At 41.5% G+C, this 27,739-nt stretch overlaps 2 protein-coding genes across 2 annotated transcripts in view; both read left to right on the top strand.

The window, feature by feature from the left end:
* The window catches only part of CCDC141 (coiled-coil domain containing 141), a 170,132-nt gene that overhangs the window by 56,399 nt on the left and 85,994 nt on the right, over positions 1-27,739 (top strand). Inside the window, exon 6 of the mRNA XM_008138744.3 lies at positions 2,143-2,259. Coding sequence (XP_008136966.2) covers positions 2,143-2,259 — 117 coding nt within the window. The remainder of the gene's footprint in view (positions 1-2,142; positions 2,260-27,739) is intronic.
* TSTD1 (thiosulfate sulfurtransferase like domain containing 1) lies at positions 26,117-26,462 on the top strand. The gene is given in 2 exon segments (XM_028140498.2): positions 26,117-26,250; positions 26,252-26,462. Coding segments are annotated over 2 exon segments (345 nt in total).

Below are 27,739 nucleotides of genomic sequence, written 5' to 3'. Positions count from 1 at the left end.
TTTTAAAAATCAACAACTCATTCCTTTCCTGCTTTCATCGCCACTGACATGTGCTAGATGACAAGTCTTTGACTCACAAAATTAAATAGGTTTATTGAGGGTTCAGGCTTCTCACCTGTTTTTAGAGATTAACGAACACCTGTTTGTACCCACTTTTATTCACTCAGATTCTATATTAACTTTCTCTATTGAAGCATTCTTGAGATTTCAGAGTTCTTCTCCCCTGAGCTAAGAATAAATAAAACTTACTCCCAATATTAATACATTAAATGATCTTTGAAATTTGGTTATAGTCACGATTCATTTTTCTTTGATGAAACCCTTAAGTGATTTCTCTAGTTGTGTTTTTATATGGGCCCACTGTACCTTTTGTGAGAAATTGTTTGTATAAAATTAAATAAATGAATAAATGTTATAGCTCTTGATAAAGTACTCTGTGTGTTCTAATGTGCACACTATACATATTACCTATTTCTAATTGGGATACCAGAAGGACAGACTATCTTCAGATAGTTGTAATATATAAACATTACATTTTAGATATGGGAACTGACTAATGTTTGTATTATATACAGCTTACCAAATATTATGAAGAAAATGAGGTTCATTTCACATGAAAACTGCTACAGGATCACCATAGTTCTTTTCTTTGCATCGATGGCAGCCTAAAATGATGGCTAACAAAGATTTCCAATTAGAAGAGGCCAGAGAAGCCCTCTTACCCCATATTTTACTGCCTATTCCATGCTGAGAAATGCCAGGCATTAGTATAGACCCTTTGATTTCATAACCAGCTTTGTGGTATCAGCCCTGTAATGGTAATGGAATGTCCTATTCTAGGTAACCACTAACTCAACTTCTGTGGTGTGTGTGTGTGTGTGTGTGTGTGTGTGTGTGTGTGTGTGTACATATTGTGTGGAGCTCCATGACTAACCTAGTTTTCTCCTTGGCCACCTGCTTCAAACATTTGTCCATATTATAGGAGATCAAATAAATCCTGAGGCTGTTGGTAGACAAGACAGCCTAGACTTGAGGAAAGCATAGTGCAGTGTCCACCATTTTGAATGGACTGTCAGGATTAATTTTTCAGGTTTGAAGTAATTCCCCCTCATACCCATGGTCATAAGACTTTAGCGTAGCCAAGGATGGCAGCAGGGCATAGTGGAAACAACATGAACTTTGAAATAATGGAGGCTTGGGGACGAATCCCGGTTCTGTCACTTACTATGTGGCCCTGGGTAAGCTGCGTAAGCTCTTTTCATCTCTAAAAGGATGATATCATGCTTGTTATAGTGTTGTTGAGGGAAATAGAGGTGATGCCCCAAAAGCAACTACTAAACTGTTTAGCATGTAGTGGGCTCTTAGGAATCAGTAGCAATGATGTGATCATGCAACCACACTGTATAGGATTTGAGAGTAAAAATCCAAGTCTCTTTCCTTTCATTTGGATAAAGAATCTGCAGCCAGATACTTCATGTCATCAGTTCAATGCCAGCTTAAGTCATCATTTAAAAATGTACTACTTCTTTCAAGTCCTTTACTATTTGTTGTTTTAACAGTGTAAGGTATGTATTGTAAATCAAATCTAAATGAATCTGAGTCATGCCCCATTTATAATGTCAACAGAGTTTTAATAATTTCTTCATTTATTTTCTGAACATGATTTCCAGCAACTGTACCAAACAATATTTTTGCATTGTCTTTTTATAGTAGAAATATAACTCTACATATGCTGTTATGCTGTCAATTACCTTCATGTTGGTCTATGTATCTGTATTCAGATTCACATTCTTATCCAGGAAAGGGGATTTATATTCTAGAAGCATGCACGACTCAGAGACTGTGGGAATCTATTTTGGTTCTTTGTTAGGAGATTTTGAATAATTTTCTTCATGCTATGTAATCTGAACTGATATATTATTTTCATGCTTTTCAGGGATTACTTTGTGTTTTTTTCTCTGAAGAATGTAGGGGTTGAGTGAAGAAAACATAAAACCCCACCATAATTATTTAATACATGAGATGAGTTTATCCAAAGAGAAATTGATGTAGCTTATGTTTTGAAAGATTAAGGAAATATTTCTTAATTTTTCCTCAGTATTCTAATCATTTGAAAATTGATCTCTGTTGCTTTTTACTTAGGTTACTTGTTGGTTTCAGAAAACCATAAGAGATTTACGGGAACAAAGTCTCGGTTCATCACTTTCAGATAATGAGGAGCTAATCCGTAAGCACGAGGAACTAAAAATAAAAGCAAAGGTAAGAGACACATTAAAAAATAATTGAAACATGCAGGTAATTTAGAGAGGCACTAAAAACTCTCTTTGAAAAGCTCACTATTTACATAGGAAAGATTCTGATAGCATTAGCTAATACCACTGCCCACTGCCTGTTCTTCTAAAATAATAATGAACAAAACAACAGTTTCTACAGCAAAACTATCTTTTTAAAATAATTACTATGTGTCAGACACTGCATTGAGTGTAAGAGATGCATTATCTAAATTATCGCAAACCCCCTAAGGAGTAGATATTATTTTTTTCTCATTTTACAGATCAAAACAAACTAAAAGCAGAGGCTTACAGAAGCAAGGTAACTTTACTAGTGTAATATATCTTGTCAGTAGCAGAGTTGGAATTTGATTGCAAGTCTTACCTAACTCCACTCTACTGTGCCAGCTTTCTTAAAAAAATGTTTTTCTACACTGAGGTCTCAGTATGATTTCCAGATATAGTTTACTTGCTGTTTCCATTTATATTTCCCCAATCCCTTAATTTGCTTCACATTTCTTGGTTTTGCACAAATTAATGGCTACCAGCTGGGCAACCACTTGCAGGTGTTTGAATGTGCAAAATGGAACCATGAAGTGCTGAGGCAGGAGGCAGAGCAGCCACGTAACAGTGCTCCCTCTGCATTGTCTGGTTTGGAAATGGACGCCTGTGTACATGTGGGGTTTATGAATACTTTCCAGAGTTCTTTACAGGTGCTCCATTTTGATCTGCAGGAAAACAAAAGTCTATATGTAGTAGATTGAGTGGGAACGGTGAATACTTGAATTAATATCAGGCATAGGGAGCTTTCTATTATCAATATGTTGGGTGGCTGGTAGTTATAAGTACAGCCCAGTCAAGAAGCTCTGGAAAACAATGGGCCAAACTTCTAGACAATGGTTGAGAATAAGGAAGACAAACCAAATAAATATTACATGTTTGGGAGGATGGGATTTGGGTGGGGCAGGAAAGGCAGTAGATTGCATTGATCTGGACTGAAGTTTCCTTATGGGAATCATGATGCCTTTGTTTTTGCTTCTCTTTGAACACTGCAGTATGCAGAGGCATTCAAAGTGTTTGCTTTGGATATTTGTTTAACTGATAAAAGATGCAATTACAAAGACTTATGACTGATGATTTTTTAAGTTCATTAAAAATGTCTCTACTTAAGAATTTTTTTTAATTATACAAGAATTTATTTTGTGTGTGTCAAACAAGTTTTATCAGTGAAAATTCTATCAAAATCTCTAACTAGTAAGCACAAGAAACAACCTCAATTGTATACAGGAGTTGCTTCCTTTAAAACAAAACAAAACAAACAAAAAACAAACAAAAATGGCATGTTCATGTAATGTAGACCTCCTTTAGGGTTGTATTCACTGTTAACTGTGGACTATGGTTTCATACAGCCTTGAGGATAGTTGGAGTAGAATATTTGTTAGCATATAATCTCAGTTCTGGTAGGACACAGTTTTTATCATTCTTTACATTCCACATTTGTAGTGCTGATATCCATAAATAGAAAAACACAGACATTCTTTTCACCATTATCCCAATGTTGCAGACATAAGGGGTTTAAGAATTAAATTTTTAATCATAAATTTTATTATATAAAGTACGTCATAGAAAATTTCTAAACTATAAGGAAAATAAAAGTGAATCATTCAAACCAAAGATAGCCATTGTTAAGATAACCATTCTTAATATTTTTGTACATTTCCTTTCAATTTTTTCCTGCACAAACCTAAAAACACATGACATCAGAGTTATGCTTTTTTATTTTTAACTTTATCATAACCTAATAACTTTTAGCTGAAAAATACTTTATTATATGAAACCTGAATTCATATTACAGGATTACACAGTTTGATTACGTATAGAAGCTAAACCATATGAATATCTAAAAGCAAATATTATTTTTTAAAGGTACAAATTCCTGATAAACACCATCATGTTCCAGAAAAATCAACTGCTTCCTTTCAGGGTCCTGAGCCTCTCAGAAACCAGTTACAAATCTCATGGATCAGCTGAGTATTAAAGCATAATCAAATAAGTAGGTGTTTTTTTTAGCTGAACTGATTTTAGAAACAGAGAGAGAAAACTATTTCTCTCTGTCTTCCTTGAGAATAAATTTATTTTCTAAAAAAATGTATACATTTGGTTTACTGGGAGTTCATTTCATTGCTTATCTTGAAACATTCTTTATTGGATAAGATTTTCCATCCAAACTGTGGTTTAGCCAATGAGGCTCCCAATATCAATACCATCTTAAAAAATTACCAAAATATTGAATAGCTATTTAGATTGGGTCAACCCAATAGAGATGAGTACTCAAACATGACTTGTTGATAAAAAGGTTTTGAGATACTTGCCATCATTTGGGACACTAGATAATCCAATGGCAAGATAACTGGTTACTCAAGGCCACAGGGGCCCCTGAATCAGTGTAAATGCAGAGAATGGAGTGGCCACCATGGCTTTCCAGAAGAATAGGGTTTGAGCAGATGGATGGGATCTGAGCAGTTGGTTAGGAGAGGGTGATTGTTCCAGAATAAGGTGAAATAATGATAAGACCAGTCTGTCTATGACAAGAGTTAAAGGTCCTAGCAAAGCTGAACCCAGAGAAGAGAGACTAAGGGGAGTTGTCCCAGAGGTTATATGTATCCACAGTGATTCCATAAGAAAGAAATGCTAACCAAACATGATCATCACAGGGAAGGAAACGTCCATAAGTTGAGAAATAGAAGAGCTTCCTGAGGCTGTGGAAAGAGGGCCTAGGTGACCTCAAAACTCCCTTTAACTTTTAGGTTCCATAAAGAAGACAGGATTCAGATTACAGTATCGGTTGTACTTGTTAGATTTAAAACAACATGAGTGTAAAAAACACCTCTTCAGAGTTGGCCAAAAGGAGTGGAACTGATCAAAAGAGGAAATAATGGCATTTCTGAAAAGTGGAGACAGTGTCTCACTCACCTGGGTATTCCCAGCATTAGAACAGTTCCTGGTATGTTTGATTCATGTTTATTCAGCCCTTTGAACTGTGAAGATGAAAGAAACATTCTTTAATTTCTTTTTATGATTCTCTGGTGACTTGAGGTAACCACTCAGTTTCCTTTTACTTATCTATCTACTCATTATCTTTATTTTATTTATTTGTTTGTTTGTTTGTTGTTAATCCCCACCCGGGGGTATTTTTCCATTGATTTTGATTTTTATACAGAGTGAAAGGGATGATGTGAGAGAGACACATTGATTGGCTACCTCCCACACTCACCTTTATCAGGGCCAGGGATTGAGACTGCAACTGAGGTACATGCCCTTGACTGGAATTGAACCTGGGACCCTTCAGAGGGCCGATACTCTATTCACTAAGCCAAACCAGCTAGGGCTTTCTTTATTTATTTAAAAAAATTTGTCCCCCCAGAATGGAGTTACACAAACTCTTAAATTCATTATAAATCTCTGGTTTGGCCATTCTCTTGCTTTATTTTATTATTGCTCCCTTCATTCTCTATCCCCGTGACATTTCCATTCTCACAGGCACTCTAATGGGTTCAATATGTGTCTGTAGACAAATTCCCATTCCTAAAGTATATACAGTTACATGTTTCCAATTTGCAAAAATGGGCCTAAGGCATAGATCTCATTGTTTCTTCCCATAACACTGCTTGCTAGTACTGGGCCAGGCTTTATCTCCTGCCTATGACACTCAACCTTATTCTATTCCAGATGGCCAGTGACCCTGACACTGGGACTCGCCACCTTTTGGCTCCTCAAGGAAGCTTCTCTTATCTATAAGCTTTATTCTCACTTGTTGTCCTTAACTGGAAGGACCAGCTGTATTATTTATAGAGCTCAGTGAAAAATGAAAATATAGATATTTCCTTTAAAAATTATTGAGATTTTATTTATTTTCATTTTTGTTAATCCTCACTCAAGGATATTTTTTCCATTAATTCCTAGAGAGAGTGGAAGGGAGGGAGTAAGTGGAGAGAGATATCAATTGGTTGCCTCTCCCTTTGCTCTCCCTTCCCTCCTCTCACACCCCCCCCCCAACATGGGCCCCAGGGGGTCGAGGATTGGAACTACAACTCAGATACTTTCCCTTGACCAGAAATCGAACCCAAGATCTTTCATTCCAAGGGCCAATGCTCTAACCACTTAGCAACACTGGTCAGGGCAAATATTATTGGAAATTTTAATGCACCAATAGCACAACATTAACCCAAGCAAAGGATCCTTCTTAGCATAGGGTCCTGTGTGGTGGTACAGGTCACTGGACAATGAAGCTGGTCCTATGACAAGGTTAATATCTCTGGAAAGACCTGGCAACCTTAGATGGTTAAACCATGTTCCTTAGCTACCTTTTTGAACCTCTTTCCACCCGGACTAACAAGTTTTCTAAAAATAGAGATTATAATGTTATAACAGGTTGCGTCTACATGGAAACAAACAGGTTGAAATTCCACCTATGTCACTCACTATGCAATCTTGGGTACACTTGACCTCTCTGAGTAAGGAGGAGCCTAGCCATGAAGACTCAATGAGAAACTATTTTTGAAAACATCCACATTTCAGTGGTGGCTCCAAAAATGTTGTTTACTTTCCCACCCATGACATAAATGTTCAAATAGTTTTCATCTGTGGTTTTCAACAGTCTCATTCCTTGTTCTTAGAGAAGGATTCCAATTTTATGTGTCCTTAAACAGGAAGAAGCACATTACATTTTGGACTTTTATTTGGGTGTGAGTATGAGGAGAAGGGGGGATGTTCCTTTCAAAGGAGATTTAACATAGAAATAAGGCCTCAAGCTGGGGATTCATTAGTGAAACTCACGTAAATAATCTGGGGATCCAGGGGAAGTAGGTGTTTCTGCTTCCCACAGCTAAAGCTGTACACAGCAGGAACTGTTCTGTATTGCTTATTAGTTCTTTCAAAAAAACTTTGAAAGTGCCTCTATCTTGCTGGAATGCACTCAAATAAGAAATATAGCAACTTTCATAACTCTTAATAAATGTGATACCTTATTCAGAATGTGCTGAAATAATTGAATTAAAGGATTTGTGATCTTGGCCTCTAGTTTCTTCAAAAATATTATTTAGAGATCTTTAAAAAATACCAGTGCTTAGGTCCCATTGGATCTTTATTAGAGAAAAAAGTCAAGTCCACACTCAATCACTGAGCCAAGCCGGCTGGGCTAACTGGGTTACATTTTAGAAGATTACTTTGGAAATAATGTGAATGATAAGAATGGAAGGGAGTGATACTGAAATCAGGACAGTCACTTAGACAGCTGTTGTTTAAATGAGAGTGGCTTTAGGTGGGGCATGATGTCTTTTTTTGAGATGGAGGTCATTAATCCCCATTTTAAAGGCTTAAAGAGACATAGCCTTGTTATTCAAGTGTGGCCCCCAGAAGCAACAGCAGCAACATCTGGACATCTTAGCACAGCAGACTCTCACACTCCACCCAGCAAACCTAGTAGGTCGGAATCTGCATTTTAATCCAGAGAATTTGAATTGACAATAAAGTTTAAGGGGAACTGCTTAGAAGTTTGTACTATATATTTTATGTAGGTTCATATTCTCCTTGATGTTCATAGATGAATATGTATTGTTTAGAAAGTCCTTGAGTAAAAATAATTTTTTTTAAGTTCTGGGAGAAATAAAACTGAAAATTGTGCATAGAAACATCATCTTTGATGTTTTACTTATAGTAGAAATAGTCCTCAGATTCAAGATTAAAATCATCTTCCATGATTCATCATCTAATCCGATTTTCCAAGTCATTGAAAATATTTTCCAGTTGTTGCTGGGTGATTTCATAAATTGGATTTGTGATCTTAGCCTCTAGTTTCTTCAAAAATATTATTTAGAGATCTTAAAAAAAATACCAGTGCTTAGGTCCCATGAAATCTTTATTAGAGAAAAAGTCAAGTTTAAAGTTACAAGATATTTATATAACTATGAGATAATGAAGTAAAGCAAAATCTCTTGCAAGCTTATTTGAATAGTTTAAATGCATAATTATCATCATAGAACCACTGTAAGTGGCTCTTTTTTTTCTCATTAAAAAAAAATCTTTATTGTTGAGAGTATTGCAGATGTCCCAAGTTTTCTCCCTCATTGCTCCCCTCTATCTGGTTCCCATCCCACTCCAGGCCTTCACCACCCTACTGTCTGTGTCCACAGGTAATATCTTTGGTTAATCTTCCCTTCTTTCTGAGATTTGTCAGTCTGTCCCATGTTTCTATTCCTCTGATTTGATTTTATTCACCAGTTTATTTTGTTCATTAGATTTATAGTTCATTTATTTTGATTTTTAGATTCAACTGTTGATAGATATGTATTTATAGCCATTTTATTGTCCATATTTTTTATCTCCTTCTCCTCCTCCTCCTCCTCCTCCTCCTCCTTCCCCTCTTCTTCCTTCCCCTGCTTCTTCCTCCTCCTCCTCCTCTTTCTTCTTCTTCTTCTTCTTCTTCTTCTTCTTCTTCTTCTTCTTCTTCTTCTTCTTCTTCTTCTTCTTCTTCTTCTTCTTCTTCTTCCTCTTCTTAAGGAAAACCCTTCAGCATTTCATGTAATACTGGTTTGGTGGTGATGAACTCCTTTAGCTTTTTCTTGTCTGTGCAACTCTTTATCTGACCCTCAATTATAAGTGAGAGCTTTGCTGGGTAGAGTAATCTTGATTGTAGGTTCTTGCTATTCATCACTTTGACTATTTCTTGCAACTCTCTTCTGGCCTGAAAAGTTTTTGTTCAGAAATCAGCTCACAGGTGTATGGGTACTCCCTTGTAGCTAACTGCTTTTCTCTTGCTGCTTTTACGATTCTGTCTGTCTTTAACCCTTGGCATTTTAATTATGATGTGTCTTGGTGTGGACCTCTTTGGGTTCCTCTTGTTTGGGACTCACTACACTTCCTGGTCTTATAAGTCCATTTCTTTCACCAGGTAGGGGAAGTTTTCTGTCATTATTTCTTCAAATAGGTTTTCAATATTTTATTATCTCTCTTCTCCTTTTGGCACCCCCAAAATATGAATGTTGGTACCTTAAAATTGCCCCAGAGGCTCCTTACACTATCTTCATATTTTTGGACTCTTTTTTCTTTTTGCTCTTCTGATTGGGTGTTTCTTTTTGTTTATTTGTTTGTTTTGCTTCCTTATATTCCAAATTGTTGATATGATTTTCAGAATCCTCTACGGTTGAATCCCTGTAAATTATTCTTTATTTCCATTAATATATGCTTAATTTCGGGCTTGGTCCTTTGCCATGTCTTTGACATTCTCACTAAGATTCTTGAAAATATCACTAAGCCCCCTGAAGGTCTTATGAAGATCCTTGAGTAACCTTATAACCATGGTTTTGAATTCTGTGTCCAGTAATTTGCTTGGTTTCATTTCTTTCATTTATGACATGTTTCTTTGTCCCCCCATTTTGACTGCTTCCCTATGTTTCTTTTTATATATCAGATAGAGCTGCTATGTCTCCTGGAGTTGGTAGAGTGGCTTTGTGTAGCAGGTGTCCTGTAGGGCCCAGTATCCTCCCTAGTCACCTAAGCTGGGCACTCTAGATACAACCCTGTGTGGGCTGTGTGCACAATCTTATAGTTGAGCATTGATTGCTATCGGCATCTCTAGGAGGAATTGACCTCCAGGCTAATTGGCTGTGAGGACCAGCTGTGGCTACAGGTGGGAGAGCTGCTGTGCAGGAGACACCCCTATGGAGCAGGACTTGCTTCAGTGGGATTTTGGTGCTCACTGAGTCTGCCTCTGAGTGGATATGTAGAGTTGTAATCTGCTATGCTCTGAAGCTGTCCACCAGGTGCACTGGCTCTAGGGCCTCCAGGGAGGTGCAAAGTCAGCCACTGCCTGGGGACTCCCTGCAGGCGATAGTTGTATTGGGCTTGGAGGTGCCCAGGTGAGGCCCAGCTGTGAAGCAAGGCAGGCTCATGCTCTTGCAGGGTCTTGGGCCTTTTATTGGTAGGTTTGGGCCATTCTGCTTCAGCTGCAACTTGTTTGAGAGGTTCTAGCAAAATCTGAAGCCTAAGCCAGGACAGGCTATTGACAAGCTTCTGCAAACAGGTTGGGTGGGGCTGCAAATTGGATGGGGTGGGGCCTCAGGGAATCACCAGGGTGGAGCAAACAGTGTGGGCCAAGCTGATGGGAACAGATATGGCTGCCAGCCCAGGAACAGTGACTGCTGTGAGCACCCTTGTCTGGGGGAAAGCTGTCACCTGTCCTCCTGCTCTGATTCCAGACAATCCAGTTCCTTCCTGTATGTGTCTGGGTCCCCCAGAGCTGCTGTCCGGAGCCTGGCGTTGGAGCTCACAGGGATGGAGTCTGAGTAAGTTTGTGCTCGAGCCCTTTAAAAGGAACACCCAAGTCTCCAGCAGCCTCCATGTCCCTCAGCCCCAATCCCCACTGGTTTTTATAGCCCATGGTTATGGGGAAATCTCTTCCCAGCTCTGGGACTCTGGGCTGGGGGGCTGGTGTGGGGCTAGGACCCCTTGCTCCTCACAGGGGCCTCTGCAGAGATGATCTCCCTTCTGATTAAAAAAAAACACAGCACACGTGTTTCTCTGTCCCTGCGTTTTGGCTGCTCCCCCGTGTTTGTTTCTATGTATCAGAGCTGCTATGTCTCCTGGAATTGGTAGAGTAGCCTTGTGTAGTAGGTGTCCTGTAGGGCCCAGTGGCTCAGCCTCCCCAGTCACCTGAGCTGCGCACTAGGTGTGTCCCTGTGTGGGCTGTGTACAGTCTTGTAGTTGAGCATTGATTGCTGTTGGCGTCACTGGGAGGAATTGACCTCCAAGCCAATTGGCTGTAAGGACCAGCTGTGGCTACAGTGGGAGAACTGCTGTGCAGGAGACACCCCTATGGAGCAGGACTTGCTTCAGTGGGATTTTGGTGCTCACTGAGTCTGCCTCTTGAGTGGATGTGTAGAGTTGTAATCTGCTATGCTCTGAAGCTGGTGCACTGGTTCTAGGGCCTCTAGGGAGGTGCAAAGTCAGCCACTGCCTGGGGACTCCCTGCAGGAGATATTTGTATTGGGCTTGAAGGTGCCCAGGTGAGGCCCAGCTGTGAAGCAAGGCAGGCTCGTGCTCTTGCAGGGTCTTGGGCCTTTTATTGGTAGGTTTGGGCCATGCTGCCTCAGCTGCAACTTGTTTGAGAGGTTCTAGCAAAGTCTGAAGCCTGAGCCAGGACAGGCCATTCATATGGACAAGCTTCTAAAAACAGGTTGGATGGGGCTGCAAATTGGATGGGGCAGGGCCTCAGGGAATCACCAGGGTGGAGCTAACAGTGTGGGCCAAGCTGATGGAAACAGATATGGCTGCCAGTCAGCCCTGCGACCGGGGAGGTCCCAATGACCCTTGTGAGCACCCCTGTCTGGGAGAAAGCTGTTCCCCATGTACCTGCCTCGATGCCAGACAATCCAGTTCCTCCCTGTATGTGTCTTGGTCCCTCAGAGCCTCTCCCTGGCGCTGGAGCTGGGAGGAAGCAAGTCTAAGTTTGTGTGTCGCCCCTTTAAAAGGAACAACTGGATATCCAGCAGCCTCCATGTCACTGAACCCCAATCCCCACTGTTTCTTATAGCCCGTAGTTAAGGGAACTTCTCTTCCCAGCTCTGGGACCCTGGGCTTGGGGTCTGGTGTGGGGCTGAGACCCCTTGCTCTTCAAGGGCAGCCTCTGCATATACAGTCTCCCTCCTGATTAGAAACATGCTACACGTGGGTGCTGGTCCAGCTGGTTCTGCGCCTCCTCCCCTCCTACCAGTGTGAGCGTGCTTTCTTTTTTACTTCTCTACTTGTAGGACTTCCCTTCAGCCAGCTTTCAGGCAGTTCTGGAGGATGGTTGTTCTGTGTTTTAGTTGTAGTTTTGATGTGGCTGTGGGAGGTGGCGTGTACAGGCGTTTACCTACACTGTCATCTAGGTTCCTACAACATTTTTCATCAAAAGCAGCTCTTTAAAAATATGTTTACTGCCCTAGCATCGGCCTGCAGACTGAAGGGTCTCAGGTTCAATTCCAGTCTAGGGCATATGCCTGGGTTGTGGGCTCGATCCTCAGTAGGGGGCATGCAGGAAGCAGCCGATCAATGATTTTCTCTCATCATTGATGTTTCTATCTTTCTCTCCCTCTCCCTTCCTCTCTGAAATCAATAAAAATATATTAAAATATGTTCATTTTATTTTTCTGATTACATAATATTTCCTAATTTTTCTAAAAGAAAAAAACTGAAGAAAATTAAAATCACTCATAGTATGTAGTTATGTCTGAAAATGAGAAGGAAATATAAAACATACATAATATTGAGTATTCCAAAACTGTGTATATGTATACACCATATGTGTATGTGTTTATATACAAAATGTGTATGTGTTCTTTGCAGTGTGATTTTTCCAGTTATCATTATGTCATAAGAATTTCTCTATTCAAATGCATATCCTCTCTAATAAAATGGTAATATGCAAATTAACCATCACTCCACTACATAAGCCACGCCCACCAGCCAAGCCCACCAGCCATGCCCACCAGCCAATCAGGGTAAGTATGCAAATTAACCCCAGCCAAGATGGCTACAGCCACAGAGAGCAAGGTTTCCCAGGTAACAGAGCAAGCCAAGCTTTCCGATAGCTGTTGCAGGCCTAAGCCTCCACTCAAGCTACAAAGTTTCAATTATAGAAGGTAAACAAATTCAAACAAATGGCGGCAGAATGGAGCTTGAGAGAGCAAGCCAGGGTTGCCGGTGGCAATAGGGGAAGCAAAGCTTTTCGCACACCCTGGCTGGGCTCACCGCTTAAGGCTACAAAGTTTCAATTGTAGAAGGTGAATTAACTGCAACAGAAATGGCTGCCGCCCCGGAGGGAGCAGCAGGCTTGGCTCCACTCCAGGCTACAAAGTTTCAATTGTAGAAGGAAAATAAATTCCAGATACCAGAGCCTCCGCTTGGGTTGCCAGGGGGCATGGCCGGCCTGCAAACCACCACAGGCCCCTTGCTCAGGCCGCCGTATGCCCCAAGGGAACCCCACCCTGATCCGGGACACCCTTCAGGGCAAACCAGCTGGCCCCCACCCGTGCACCAGGCCTCCATCCTATCTAATAAAAGAGTAATATGCAGATTGACCATCACTCCAACACACAAGATTGCTGCCCCCATGTGGTCAAAGATCCTGCCCCATGTGGACACAAGATGGCCACCACAAGATGGCCAGCAGGAGAGGGCAGTTGGGAGGCACCCGGCCTACAAGGGAGGGCAGTTGAGAGGGACCAGGTTTGCAAGGGAGGGCAGTTGGAGGTGATCAACCCTGCAGGAGAGGGCAGTTAGGGGTGACCAGGCCGGCAGAGGAGGGAAGTTGGGGGCAAACAGGCTGGCAGGGGAGCAGTTAAGCATCAACCAGGCTGGCAGCGGAGTGGTTAGGGGGTGATCAGGCTGGCAGGCAGAAGTGGTTAGGGGCAATCAGGAAGGTAGGCAGGCAAGCAGTTGGGAGCCAGCAGTCCTGGATTGTGAGAGGGATGTCCGACTGCCCGTTTAGGCCCAATCCCACCAGGATCGGGCCTAAACGGGCAGTCGGACATCCCTCCAGGAGTCCCAGATTGGAGAGAGTACAGGCTAGGCTGAGGGACAACACCCCTCCGTGCACGAATTTCGTGCACTGGGCTTCTAGTTTAAAATATTTTTTAATGATTGGGTGCTATTAAACCATGTAGCTATATCAAACAGTATTTGAGGCAGCAACATAGTATTTCAGATTATGACAGTGGAGTGCATGGTATACTCCCAAGGCCTCAAGTTAAGTCCCGGCCTTTGCTTATATCTGATGTACTCTTGGGCAAATTTCTTACATATTTGAACCTGGTCTCTGTCTTTTGTAAAAGAGGGTAATAATTGTGTCTAATTGATAGAGTTGTTGTGAGGATTAATTATGTTCTCATACGATAGTACTTAGCACAATGCCTTGCACAATACAACCACAACATAATATGGGCTTTTTTTTTTTTTATGGTGGTAAAACAAACAACATAAATTTTGCCTTTAGTGACTTTTAGTGTATTCACAATGTTGTATAACTATCACCACTATCTAGTTCTAGGACATTTTTATGACCCCCCTCCCCCCACAAAAAGAAGACCATACTCATCAAACAGTTTATCCCTTCCTCTCTCCTCCCAACCATTAATCTGCCCTCTGGCTCTATGGATTTACCTTTTCTGAATATGTCATATAAATGGAGTCATATAGTGAGTGGCCTTTTGTGTCTGGCTTCTCTTGTTACTGGTGGGGAGAGGTCCTTGTCCCCACCGGTTGCTAATGGGAGTGGAATTCTTGCAATATCCCCGAAAAAAAGAATTTTCTGAGACTCACATGGGAGAAGGAGTGATTTTCATTTGCGTGGAATTAAGTCCCTGAGTTTCCAAGGCCTCCCCTCCTTCAGTCCTGCCATAAAAGAAGTGTAACTGTGACTTTAAGAAGGCTAGACTTAGAGCCAGTGTCCAGAGTTTCTGTTCCAGGTAGGAGCAACCTAATACCTCATCAGGAGAGCTGAGGTTGTGTTTCCCACTGCAGTTCATCAATCCATTGCATGGGCCACACAGGCAAATGCAAGGAAGCAGGGATAAGAGAGCTCCACAAGCCACAACTCACAAGAGAACAAACTCTTTTTTTTAGGGGATTATGTATTCCCAAATAGGCTTGCAGTGGTCATGCCCATTCTGGCCAGTCATTTCTGTTCTCAGGGGTGATTGACTGACACCCTCCCTACATCACCCTGACTTTACTGCGCTTGTACCCATCTCCTCTTTGTTGGAGCTGCAGGGAACGGGCCAGTGGGTTTGATCTTTGGTCATGGCACATACAAGTAGCAACCAATGAATGCAAAAATAAGTGGAACAACAAATTGATACTTCTCTCTCCTTCTCCCTCTCTCTCTTCCCCTTCCTCTTTCTCTCTAGAATTAATTTTTAAAAAATTAGAAAAGCAGCCATTAAAAATAAGATCAATCAATGAAAAAAATTTTAAGCAGCCATTTAAAAAAATAAATTTTTCAAATATCCCTTTTTTAAGAATAGAAATATTTCCTCAGAAATAGCACTTACATGAACTATTTAGTACAAAAGGAGCTACTTATAGTGTTTTTGAGTGGTTTGGGGAGTGCACAGCGATATCTAGAGTTCTTATAATAGTTTCTGGGTTATCCAAATATTTTCCAAGTGCTTTATAAACATTGTTGAGCTATTTTTTCTTATTGTGGCACATGGTAACCTGTGTACAGAAGCTGACTATTCTGCTATTTGAGCTTCTGTTACATTCTCCGAATTCCTTCACTGAAGGGATGTGAAAAAATGGTAAAACTGCTTTAAAACATATTGCTTCAGTAAATCTGCTCAAGTCTCTGGTGGTTATAAGGAAAACCTATAAAATGAAGCAGAGTATGTTTCTTTATAATGTTTTATCTAATTTTAAAAATAAAGTGGGGTCTGAATTTGCAATGTCCAAAGGCAGAAATGAAATGAATCTCCAAACAGTAAAGACACCTGCATTAGTGAATTTCAATTTCTCTGTCTTCATTTTAGTGAATAATTTGTTTTACTTGTCTTATTTTTATTTTATTTTATTGATTTTTTTACAGAGAGGAAGGGTGAGGGATAGAGAGTTAGAAACATCGATCAGCTGCCTCCTGCACACCCCTACTGGGGATGTGCCCGCAACCAAGGTACATGCATTTGACCGGAATCGAACCCGGGACCCTTCAGTCCGCAGGCCGATGCTCTATCCACTGAGCCAAACCAGCCACGGCACTTGTCTGATTTTTTTAATGAACTTCCCAATTAAGAGCAGATGTCATTTTTTCCCATAGAACATAAATTAGAAATACTTTTATTACTAACAGGCAAAATATGTATATATAGTATTGAATTTGTCTGCAAGCATTGGGAAAATCTACAAAATAGTGGGAATTTTACATTGGTAACTATTGTAGCCTTAACTTGTGAGTTAATGTAAAGCTTAGTGAACCATATGTTTTCATTTACAAGGAAATTTTGTTTGATTGATTGATTTACCTATTTATTTTTATTGATTTCAGAGAGAAAAGGAGAGAGAGATAGAAACATCAATGATGAGAGAGAATCATTGATTGGCTGCCTCCTGCATGCTCCACACTGGGGATCGAGCCCACAACCCAGGTATATGCCTTTGACTGGAATCAAACCTGGGACCCTTCAGTCCGTAGGCCAATGATCTATCCATTGAGCAAAACTGGCTAGGGCAGGAAATTTTGATTTAGAAAGTCCTTCGGAAATATTTAAGCCCATCTAAGAAGAGAATGAGTTAAGAGAGCAAATAAAGAGTATTGTATTTTATGATCACTAGGTTCAAAACTACCTGCTGTCACTTTGCTTATGGAATCCTCAACAGCTTTTAAGTTTAAGTGCTTAGAAGTGGGGTCACTGGGTCAAATGGGAGTTTCATTTTTAATTTTTTGAGGGAACACCATACTGCTTTCCATAGTAGCTGTACCATTCTGCATTCCCACCAGCAGTGCACTAGTGTTCCCTTTTCTCCACATCCTCGCCAACACTTGTCGTTTGTTGATGTGTTAATATTAACTCTTCTGACAGGTGATTCCTCATTGTCATTTTAATTTGCATCTCTCAGATGATTAGTGACTTTGAGCATTTTCTCATGTCTCTTGGCCTTCTGTATGTCCACTTTGGAGAAGTGTCTATTTAAAGCCTTTGCCCATTTTGTAATTGGATTGTCTTCTTTTTGTTAAGTTGTATGAGTTTCTTATATATTTTGAAAATTAACCCCTTATCAGATGTATCATTGGCAAATATGTTTTCCTATGCAGTGGGCTCCTTTTCATTTTGTTGATGGTTTCTTTTGCTGTGCAGAAGCTTTTTATTTTGATGTAGTCCCATTTGTTTATTTTCTCCTTAGTTTCCTTTGCCCTTGGAGATATATCCTAAGAAACCTGAAACACCAGTCAGAAAGAATATATGAACCCCTATGCTCATAGTGGTGCAATTTACAATAGCTAAGATCTGGAAACAGCCTAAATGCCCATCAGTAGATGAGTGGATAAAAATGATATGGTACATTTACACCATGGAATACTACGCAGCTGTAAAAAAAGAAGGATCTCTCACCGTTTGTGAGAAAGCATAGAGGAATCTGGAGAGTATTATGCTAAGCAAAATAAGCCAGTCAGAGAAAGATAAGTATCACATGATCTTACTCATATGTGAAATCTAATGAACAAAATAAACTGATGAGCAAAATAGATCCAGAGACATAGAAGCATAACAAATCTCAGAGGGAAGATGAGGGTGGGGTGGTTGGGGAGAGATTAACCAGGGAACTTATATGCATTTATGCATAGCCCATGGACACAGACAATAGTGTGGTGAAGGTCTGGGGGGAGGGGGCGGGTGCAGGGTAGAGCGGGTCAATGCAAAAGAAAAAAAAAAAAGGAAGGACATCTGTAATACTTTCAACACTAAAGATAAATAAATAAATAAATAAATAAATAAATAAATAAATAAACCACCTAAGTTTTTTTTAAAAGTGTAAATGCTTAGAAAAAATTTTTTTCTTCATTAGTTTTTTAAGTTGTGACTTTAAAAAAAAGTTCTTTGTATATATTATTTCTTCTCCTTCTCCTCCTCTTCCAATTACTTGACAGCCCTGAAAGAAACATTCCCACGAAGCCTGACCTTTTATAGTTACTATTATTATAACTCAAGGTAATATTGCTATCATAATAGTGCTAGTGAAATTGACTCTACTTGAAGTGGGCACCTGAGAAGGCACTTTCTTATGGCTTAACATAGACACCAGACTAAATCCCTGCAACCTTCTTGTGCTACTTCAGTGTCCACCCCGAGACATTCAATGCTGTGGCCTTAGAGTTCCTTGATGTTCTTTACTCCAAAGGCCTTCACTTCAGCTTCCCAGCCATGTGGCTACATTGGTTCCATGGTACCACCCAAACCTGTTCTCTTCACCTCCCTTTCCTTTCATCATTTCCTGGTCCCTCCTCATCCTGTTCAGCATGGGCAAGGCTGTTTGTGAGGAAACTCAATCACCCATTTTCTCTGTTTCTTCCTATATCTGAAAGAAGATGAATCAATTAGAATACTTTTTCTGATTTTACCTGTTTAAAAAGTAAACGATCCATTATCAGTTAGCCTTACAAATTCCTTTCTTTATCATCTGTTAATTCTCTGCTCCTTTCCCCATAACAACCAGTCCAAAACTTTCATGCTTTTTAACCCTTTGCACTCGCTTGCTTTTTTCTCGATTCCTTTATTCTAATCCTAACCGTGTCGAGTCACACTCGACATCCAAGTGCAAAAGGTTAAAAATTTCCCAGACTTTACTTAACCTCAGAGTCATTTAGTCATACAAAATGAAATTGCTTGACTTTTTCCCCCCTCTGCCCTTTTTCCTCTTTTTTCCACTTGCCTTCTGTTTACTTTCAATTCTCCTTTTTTCCAAATTTAAGCCTTAATCCACTTTTCTAAATTCCTCCTTTCCCATCTCTATATTTTGCCTCTTTTCATTCTTAATACCTCAATTTCCAGTTACCCTCTTCTTCCTTCAATTATATTTTGATCTCTCACAATATTGGAAACAAAAATGTTGCTGCTCAACCCTTAAAACACTAACCCATCTTTTTTTAAACTATTGTAATGGGTTGAAATGTGTCCCCCAACATTCATGTATCTCAGAATGTGGTCTTATTTGGAAATAGGGTTATTGCAGATGTAATTAGTTAAGATCAACTCATTAGGGTGGACTCTAATTAAATATACTTTTAAAAAGGGGAAATTTGAACACAGAGGCCAGCACGCATAAAGGGAGAAGACGTGGAGACGCAGGGAGCAGTTGGCCATCCGCGAGGCCAGGAGAGAGGCCTGCACAGGTCCTTCCCTCACAGCCCTCGGAAGGAGCCAATCCTGTTCCCACCCTGATTTCAAACTTCCAGCCTCCAGAACTGTGAGAGAGAACATTTCTGTTGTTCAGGCCCCCAAGTGTGTGGTACTTTGTTACAACAACCCTCAGGCACTACTACGATTGCTTCATTTTCAGCCTCCTTGGCCGCCCTCAAATGCTTACTGCTTTATGAGAAGCTATTCTTTCTTAATAACTGATGACTTGAAGTTCTTGATGGATTTGTCCTCTGAGGCACTACTTTCTCTAGTTCTCTCATCTTTGGGATGGCTCCTTCCAAATCTTTCCATGCCGTTTCTTCCCCCATTCTTGTTTTGCTTGGAATGTCTAATCTTTGGCTCCTTTTTCATCTTATTTCTTCACGTGGAGTTATCTAATCCCATGACAGCAATATCACTTTTATCTTGATAATTTCTAGGTATTTAAAAAAATCTCCAAGTCATATATCTTTTCTCAACTCCAGTCTTCTTTTTAGAAATTCCTGTTGAAGACTTACATATCGACTTCTTACTGGTACTTCTAATTCAACTAAAATCATTCTTTTCCCCTTCAACTCTTCTCCTGTTTTCCTTGTTGGCTAAAGACATTGCAGTCCTTTAGCCACTCAGGTTAGAGAGACTTCAGGGTCACATTAGGATCCTCATTCTTTTTCTCCCCTCACTTTGCTCATTTCTCAGTTTTAGTCAATTCTTAACCTCTTTATCTCCTTCTCATCTTCTCACTCCAGAACCACCACTTTAGTTTGGGCTCTCAAAATCCTTAACAGAGACTATTACAATTATGTTGTGTAGTACTATGAATCTGAGCCTACAGACTATAATAATTGCATGAAATGTCACTTGTTTTTTCTTTTTATTCAATATAAGCCTTCTTCTGAGCTCCCATCCTCTGACTGGTGGGACATTCATATCTGTTTTTTTTTTTAATATATTTTATTGATTTTTCTCAGAGAGGAAGGGAGAGGGATCGAGAGTTAGAAACATCGATGAGAGAGAAACATCGATCAGCTGCCTCCTGCACACCCCCTGCTGGGGATGTGCCCGCAACCAAGGTACATGTCCTTGACCAGAATCGAACCTGGGACCCTTCAGTCTGCAGGTTGACGCTCTATCCACTGAGCCAAACCGGTCAGGGCCATATCTGTTGTTAATGGAGTCCCCTCCCCGCAGGGTTTGCAGGGGTTCCTGGGCCCATACAGCACCACAGCACTGTTGTCAGCAGTCTACACTGGTTCCCTCGGAAACAATCATTGTGTCAGCCTGTATGGAGACTGCAGTTCAGCGGCTCTGCTGCTTCTGTGCCTGTCTGGGGTCCCAGGCTGGCCCAAATGCCAGTCTCCCTAGGGCAGTGGTCGGCAAACTCATTAGTCAACAGAGCCAAATATCAACAGTACAACGATTGAAATTTCTTTTTGAGAGCCAAATTTTTTAAACTTCTTCTAATGCCACTTCTTCAAAATAGACTCACCCAGGCCGTGGTATTTTGTGGAAGAGCCACACTCAAGGGGCCAAAGAGCTGCATGTGGCTCGTAAGCCGCAGTTTGCCGACCACGGCCCTAGGGGAAACACAGCCATGCCTGTGGAAGCCTCATGGCACTGCTCTGAGAAGACCATAAACCTCCACACGCCTCATCCTGCATCCAGCCTTCTCTCCCGTGCTAGCCAGGTCTCCCTGTTTTTCAATGGCCCTCACACTTAACCTTTTTCTCCTTCACCACGGCTATCATATGTCTTCATTTGACTTGGTCTTTTTACAAAAGACAGGAGGGGAAATGACTTGCAGGTAACTTCTGCCTTTGACCTTAATATAAACTTCACCAAGGCAAAAGAAACTCATTTGTGGAATATAATGAACAACATAAACTGATGAACAAAAATAGATCCAGAGACATAGAAGCATCGAACAGATAGTCAAACCTAAGAGGGAAGGCAGGGGAGGGGAGGAAGGTGGGGTAAGAGATCAACCAAAGGGCTTGTATCCGTGCATATAAGCATGACCAATGGACATAGACAATAGGGGGATGGGGGCATGTGCTGAGGGGCCGGAGCGGTCGGGGAGAGGTCAATGTGGGGAAAAGGAGACAAATATAAAACTTTCAATAATAAAGAATTGAAAAAAAGAGAAAATATTGACTGTCTTCTTGAAACAGGGCAGGTAGCACAATATAGGAATAACGCAGTAAATTATCCTGCCACAGGCCTAACTCACTTCTGAGCCTCTGGTCTTTCCATTTTGCAATTAATTCTTTTTAAAATTAATTAATTAATTTATTTTTTAAATCCTCCCCGAGGATATTTTTGCATTGAATTTTAGAGAGTGGAAGAGAGAGGAAAAGACAGAGAGAAATATTAGTGTGAGAGAAACACATCGATTGGCTGCCTCCAGCACGAAGTCGGGGAGGAGCCTGCAACCGAGGTTTCGTTCCTTTGACTGGAGTAAAACCTGGGACCCTTAAGTCCGCAGGCTGATGCTCTGCAATTAATTCTTTATGATGTCATCAAAGCTGCCTTTGGGCAAGCTGAGACTAAGCCATTTTTCTCTCAAGCATCTCCACTACAAACTCTGATGGCATTTTCCCCCCCACACACTGTGAGGACTTAATGGTGAGAATGGAAAGGAGAATATCCTCATAAGAGAAAGATATTCCAGTCAAGAGTTTTCCCAAACCTCATTCTTTTTGCTCGGCTAGGATATCCACCTTTGTTAACAGAAGAGCAAAGTTTATTATAAACAAGAAGAGAAGTGGTTTAAAAGAGCATAGGATCATGGGCGCATTGCCTGCCACTGGGGTCACCCAGACTTACTCGAATAAATAAGGCTCTTAGAGCTGGCTTGATTGCTCCCTAATTTTGTGGTTTCACTAAATCTCACTGGAACCACGAGGAAAGTCATTGCCTTCCGGGCTCACACAAGCACAAAACCACCCCTGATAGCTGTGAGCAGGCCAGCTAGGGTGGGTAGGCTTTATCTCTTTGTTTAAATCAAACATTCCTTCCTTTACTTTTTGTCTAATAGAATTTCAGCCTTTTTGGACCTTCATATCCTGGCTGGATCTCCAGTCTGATCAGAGGCCATTTCTCCTCTTCCCTAACCCCAAATCCAATCTCTGAGCTTGAGATGTTATGATTGACAGGCCTTTCATGGGTTGGCTAAAATAAAAATACACTCCTCACCTGTTCTCTCGGCATTTAAATCCCACCTTGATCTGCCCTTTGCCTGCTCCCCAACCTGTAAGTCTCTCTGATTCCAAGCTTGGATGCTTATTATTCCCATGCTTACCACATACTTTCTTACCTTTGAGTCTCTGTTTAGTCTGACCCCTCAGCATTGAATTTCTCTTTCTTTATTTTCTTTTTCTTCTTGTTCAACATTAATCATAAATTATAGTGTTAGAATTGACATGGAAAGATCAAAAGCCAAGAATAGCTTGAAGTCACAATTCGGTTACCTAAAAGGAGGAGGAATCAAATGGAAATAGAGTGTACTAGCAAAGTGAAACCAGGGGCAAAGTATCAGGAAGTGAGTCAGCAAAGCAGAAACAGAAATTGTAAACAGAGTTTGGTATATAATTTGAGATTGGGCCCAACAGAAATTGGCCAAGAAGCAAGACAAAGCACCCACAATCAGGATGCCTGGATAATATTTCGAGTGTTAAAAAACAAACAAAATTCAACTAAGTATATATTAAACACCTTATGGGCTTTATTCAACAATTCATGAATCAGGAACCTTCCCTTAACAGATAGAAAGGAGCTCTGCTGATCTATACAAAATGCAAGACTTACATAGGCAGAAGGGAGTGGGGACAAGGAGGTTATACCAGCAAAAGCAGGGTGCTCATGGCATGGTCACTGTGTTTTTAGGGGATGGAGAGGTCTATTAGGCAGATTGCCTCACTAGTGCTGACCAAGTGCTTCCTGTTAAGATTCCCTTTCTAGGAGAGGTTGAAACTGTGATTAGTCTTGGTTTGGTGACATGAAGTTTAGCATACATGACTCTATTTGGGGACCTGTTGTCTTATTTTCAGCAGAGGTCAGTACATTGGGCAGAGAGGGTCCATCTAAAGCTCCAGGTCTCCATTCTAGCCTAGAGGGCAAACCTGTGCAGATCTTAGTTGACAGCCTTGAGTGGCAGCATCAGTGCAGATTCCTTCTCTAGGGAGCTTTTTGATCCCTTTAGCACTTCCTTTCTCTCCTTTTCTCGTGGAGCATTGCTTATTGCTCAATTAAAGAATATTCTCCATCCTTCCTGGCATTTCAGTCATTCACAGGTCAGATTTCTCTACATGCCTGATTTCCCCACAGCTGTGAACTTCTCAAAAACAGGGGCCATGGAATATTCATTTCTGGATTTCCTGCAGCACCCAGTAGAGGGGTCTGGGAAAATGGAAATAAATGCAGCTAGTGTTTGTTGGGTCAATGGATGACTCCACTAAATGGAAGCTGGCAGCAAAATGTTACCCTGTGTCAGCCCTTGCTGGACTTCTAAATTGCTGTTGTTTATAAGTGACTTGCAGATTGGCTGGGAAGTCATGAGTCACTCTCTACTGCGTGGTCATCTTCAAGACTATAGATTCAATGTATTTCCATGGGAAGGCTCCTGGTTATGAGGCAACAGAGAAATGATGGGCAAAACTTCATGAAAGATGGATGCAGTGCTGCAGTTCTCAAGTGTCTGGAGAAAAACAATCTGATTCACACTAATGTGTGAATGTCTGCCAACTATTACCATACTCAAAGGGTCTATTTGCTTGTAAGCATCAAGACCCAATAAGACAAACAGGGGTTTGCAGCAAAGAAATTAAGGGTTTAATTTTAGGAATTGGTCCACATCTGCCTGCAGTCACAGGTGAGCTAATGCTCAAAGACCTGGCTCCCTGATGGCTTCCGGGGGGTGGGTTTATGGGGGGGGCGGGGGGGACATCATTAATCATGGTGACTAATGAAGTGAATTGTCACAAGAAATGGTAAAGGGAAATTATGTTAACGTGATACCACTGATACCACTGGTATTGATCGATATCTACCCAAGCCCGCCCATCTTGAAAAGTACTGTCACTTGTTATCTATGACTATGTAGTACATTTGAAAACTGAGTGGGTTAAAGGGCTGTAACCCATTTCCTTGAGGCATTCCTGCTACCTGGGATTCTGGGGCAGCATCACCTCACCCTACAAGGTAGCTGGCTTTTGCATTCTGTTCCAGGAATAAGAGGAACCACTGGTTGTTTTTGTTACACACACGTCTGCGTGTTTTAAGATGTATCTGAAAACAGCTGGGTCTTTTGTTTGTTCTAATTATTTTAGATTTGTGATCTTATTTTCCTTGTAGGCAACTTGAACTCTCTTTCCTTCACAGTCCTTTTGAATAGGCTGTTCTCATTAAAGAGGCTTAGGGAGTATTTGGGAGGAATCCATGGGAGCATTTGCTAATGGAATGTGCGTGTGTGTGTGTGTGTGTGTGTGTGTGTGTGTGTGTGTGTGTATGTGAATGCAGGTGGTGAGTATTGACTTCAGGAACTTAAGCACAGTTTTCCCAGACACAGTGCAGACAGGATGTCATGAACTGAATCCCTCATCTTCCCACTCAAAATCTCTTCCTCCTAGTTTTTCTCATCTCAGTTAAGGGCAACTCAGTCTTTCCAGTTACTCAGGTCAAAGAGTCTTGGCTCCTCTTCCTTTTACAGGAAATCACCTGGGCTGTATCTTCTAAATAAATCTGGAATAATATTGTTTCTCATGATCTCACTACTATCCTAGGGGATGAGCCACCTCCAGCCATGCCTGGCCAATTGCTACAGCCCCTTCATGAATCACGGTGCTTGCATCTCTGCACCCCTCTCCCACACTGTGTTCTCAAGTGACAGCCAGTGGCTTTATTTTATTTATTTATTTTAAAGTTAAATACCATTGTGTCACTCCAGCAGCTTCCCACTTCTCTCAGAATAAAACGCTTCAGTGTTTACAAGCCCCTGCTGACACGGCCCTCCTGTGGCCCCCACCGAGGTTCTCCCACTGCGGCTCCTCCTGCTTCCTCCTGCCTTGCTGGGCTCCCCAGCGCTGTTGTCCTGGCCAGGAAACTCCCATCTGAGGGCTTTCACTCTAGCTGTGTCCTCTGCTGAGAAAGCGCTTTCTCCAGAGAGCCCAGGGGCTCATCCCCTCACTTCCTCCTCATCTTGGTTCAAATCTCATACTCACGGAGGCCTACCCAGACCACATTCAATACTGCACATGGACTCCTGCCCTGCATGGAACCCATAAGTCCCCAAACCTTCTCTACTTGTCTCTATTCGACAGCTTTATCACCTTCTAACAAACCAGATTATGTGCCTATTTATTGGCAATTGGTGATAAACAGAATAAAACACATGATAAAATACACCACCGCCATCACTAACATCGGAGTGCCCCCTCACCCCACTACCATACTAATTGACCTGTTTAGAAGAACGTTTGGCATAGAGTAGGCCTGCCCAATAAATAGTTGTTGTTAAACGAACAGATTACTATCTCATAGTTTTTGTTGCTCTTATAAATGGATCTTTTTTAGGAAGTGTGATCGGCTATTTTTGCTCTATAGCAGCAATTTTCAACCTGTGGGCAGCAAGAAATTTTAAAACATGCAATATATGGCTATTTAGTCAAGGGCACTAACTGCTTTTCCCTTAGATTGTCAAATAAAAAAATGACAATAGCCAACACAATAACCTAGTGTGAATGCCCTGTTTTGAACCATAAATATATAGGTAATATAATAGAGTTACATCTTATTGGTAACGTCTCATAATAAGGTTGCATCTGATTGGTTGATTCTTGGTACCAGAAATCCTTATCTACAAGTATAGGCAATTGACTATTTTAAAAGTCACTTTGGGGCCTGGCTGAATGGGGGTGTGCTATGGCTGCAGAGCCCCCCACCGTCTGGCTCCCAGAGCTCTGCTCGCTCCTGGCCCAGGGCCAGGCCTGGCTTACCCACGTGAGGTCTTGTGAGGAGGCGGCCACGGGAACCATCCCGGAGGTGCTCAGCATCCCAGGCTCTGTACTCCTTGGAGAAGCTGAGGCTGGGAGATGCAAACCTCATTTTCTTCTGTCAGATGGGCAAGCGGGGCTTGCAGGCCACACAGCTGGCCCTGGGGCTTGGATACAGAGGGGCTTGCAACTACGCTGGGGCCTGTAGGGAGTGGTTTCAGAAAGGAGTCTGGGGAGAAGGTGGCCTGCTGAGCCCACCCCCAGAGCTCCTCTAGGAAGTGGGTAGGGCAAGGCCTTGTAGTGTTGTGCATGTAAAAGCACCAAAGAGCATTTAATCTTAACCTTTTGCACTCGGATGTCAAGTGTGACTCAACATGGTTAGCATTAGAATAAAGGAATCGAGAAAAAAGCAAGCAAGTGCAAATGGTTAAAAAAAAATCGTCACTTCGGAGCAAAAGAGGTAGGTAGGTATTACTATTACTAGAGGCCCAGTGCACGGAATTCGTGCATGGGGGTGTGTGTCCCTCAGCCCAGCCTGCACCCTCTCCAATCTGGTACCCCTTGAGGGATGTCCCACTGCCCGTTTAGGCCTGGTCCCGGGAGGATCGGGCCTAAATGGGCAGTTGGACATCCCTCTCACAATCCAGGACTGCTGGCTCCCAACTGCTCGCCTGCCTGCATTCCTGATTGCCCCTAACCACTTCTGCCTGCCAACCTGATCACCCCTAACCACTCTCCTGCCAGCCTGATTGATGCCTAACTGCTCCCCTGCCAGCCTGATTGCCCCTAACTGCCCTTCCCTATAGGCCTGGTCACCCCTAACTGCCCTCCCCTGCAGGCCTGGTCACCCCTAACTTCCCTCCCCTGCAGGCCTGGTCCCTCCCAACTGCCCTCCCCTGCAGGCCTGGTTGCCCCCAACTTCCCTCCTCTGCCGGCCTGGTCACCCCTAACTGCCCTCCCCTGCAGGCTTGATCACCCCCAACTGCTTTCCCTTGCAGGCCTGGTCCCTCCCAACTGCCCTCCCCTGCTGGCCTTCTTGTGGCAGCCATCTTGTGTCCACATGGGGGCAGCCATCTTTGACCACATGAGGGCAGCCATCTTGTGTGTTGGAGTGATGGTCAATTTGCATATTACTCTTTTATTAGATAGGATTATTATTATTATTATTTGAAAATCATTAAAATTATACCTATTTTTTTCATATCAGAATTTTAGTAATTAGTTTATGTGGGCCATGAGTTGAAAAAGGTTGAAAATTGATGCTATATAGGAATGTTATAGATTTTCTTATATTGATCCCGTATATAGCAACTTTGATGAATTTTATTATTGACTTAAATTATTTTTCTAGATTCTCTTGGTTTGTATATGTAGAAAATCATACATTTACAAATAATGGCAATGATGTTTCATTGTTGCTATTCATAATACATTTATTTACTCTAAATACAGTAAAATGAAGACTAGCAGTGGTGATAGTGACCACTCTGTCTTGTTGCTGACTTTAAATAGAATGTGTCAAATGCTTCACCATTAAATATGATGTTTCTCT

This window comes from Eptesicus fuscus, chromosome 11 (assembly GCF_027574615.1).
Source record: "Eptesicus fuscus isolate TK198812 chromosome 11, DD_ASM_mEF_20220401, whole genome shotgun sequence".
In the NCBI taxonomy this organism is placed as follows: domain Eukaryota; kingdom Metazoa; phylum Chordata; class Mammalia; order Chiroptera; family Vespertilionidae; genus Eptesicus; species Eptesicus fuscus.
Note: the sequence above shows the minus strand (reverse complement) of the source record. Positions and strands in the feature narration are given on the sequence as shown.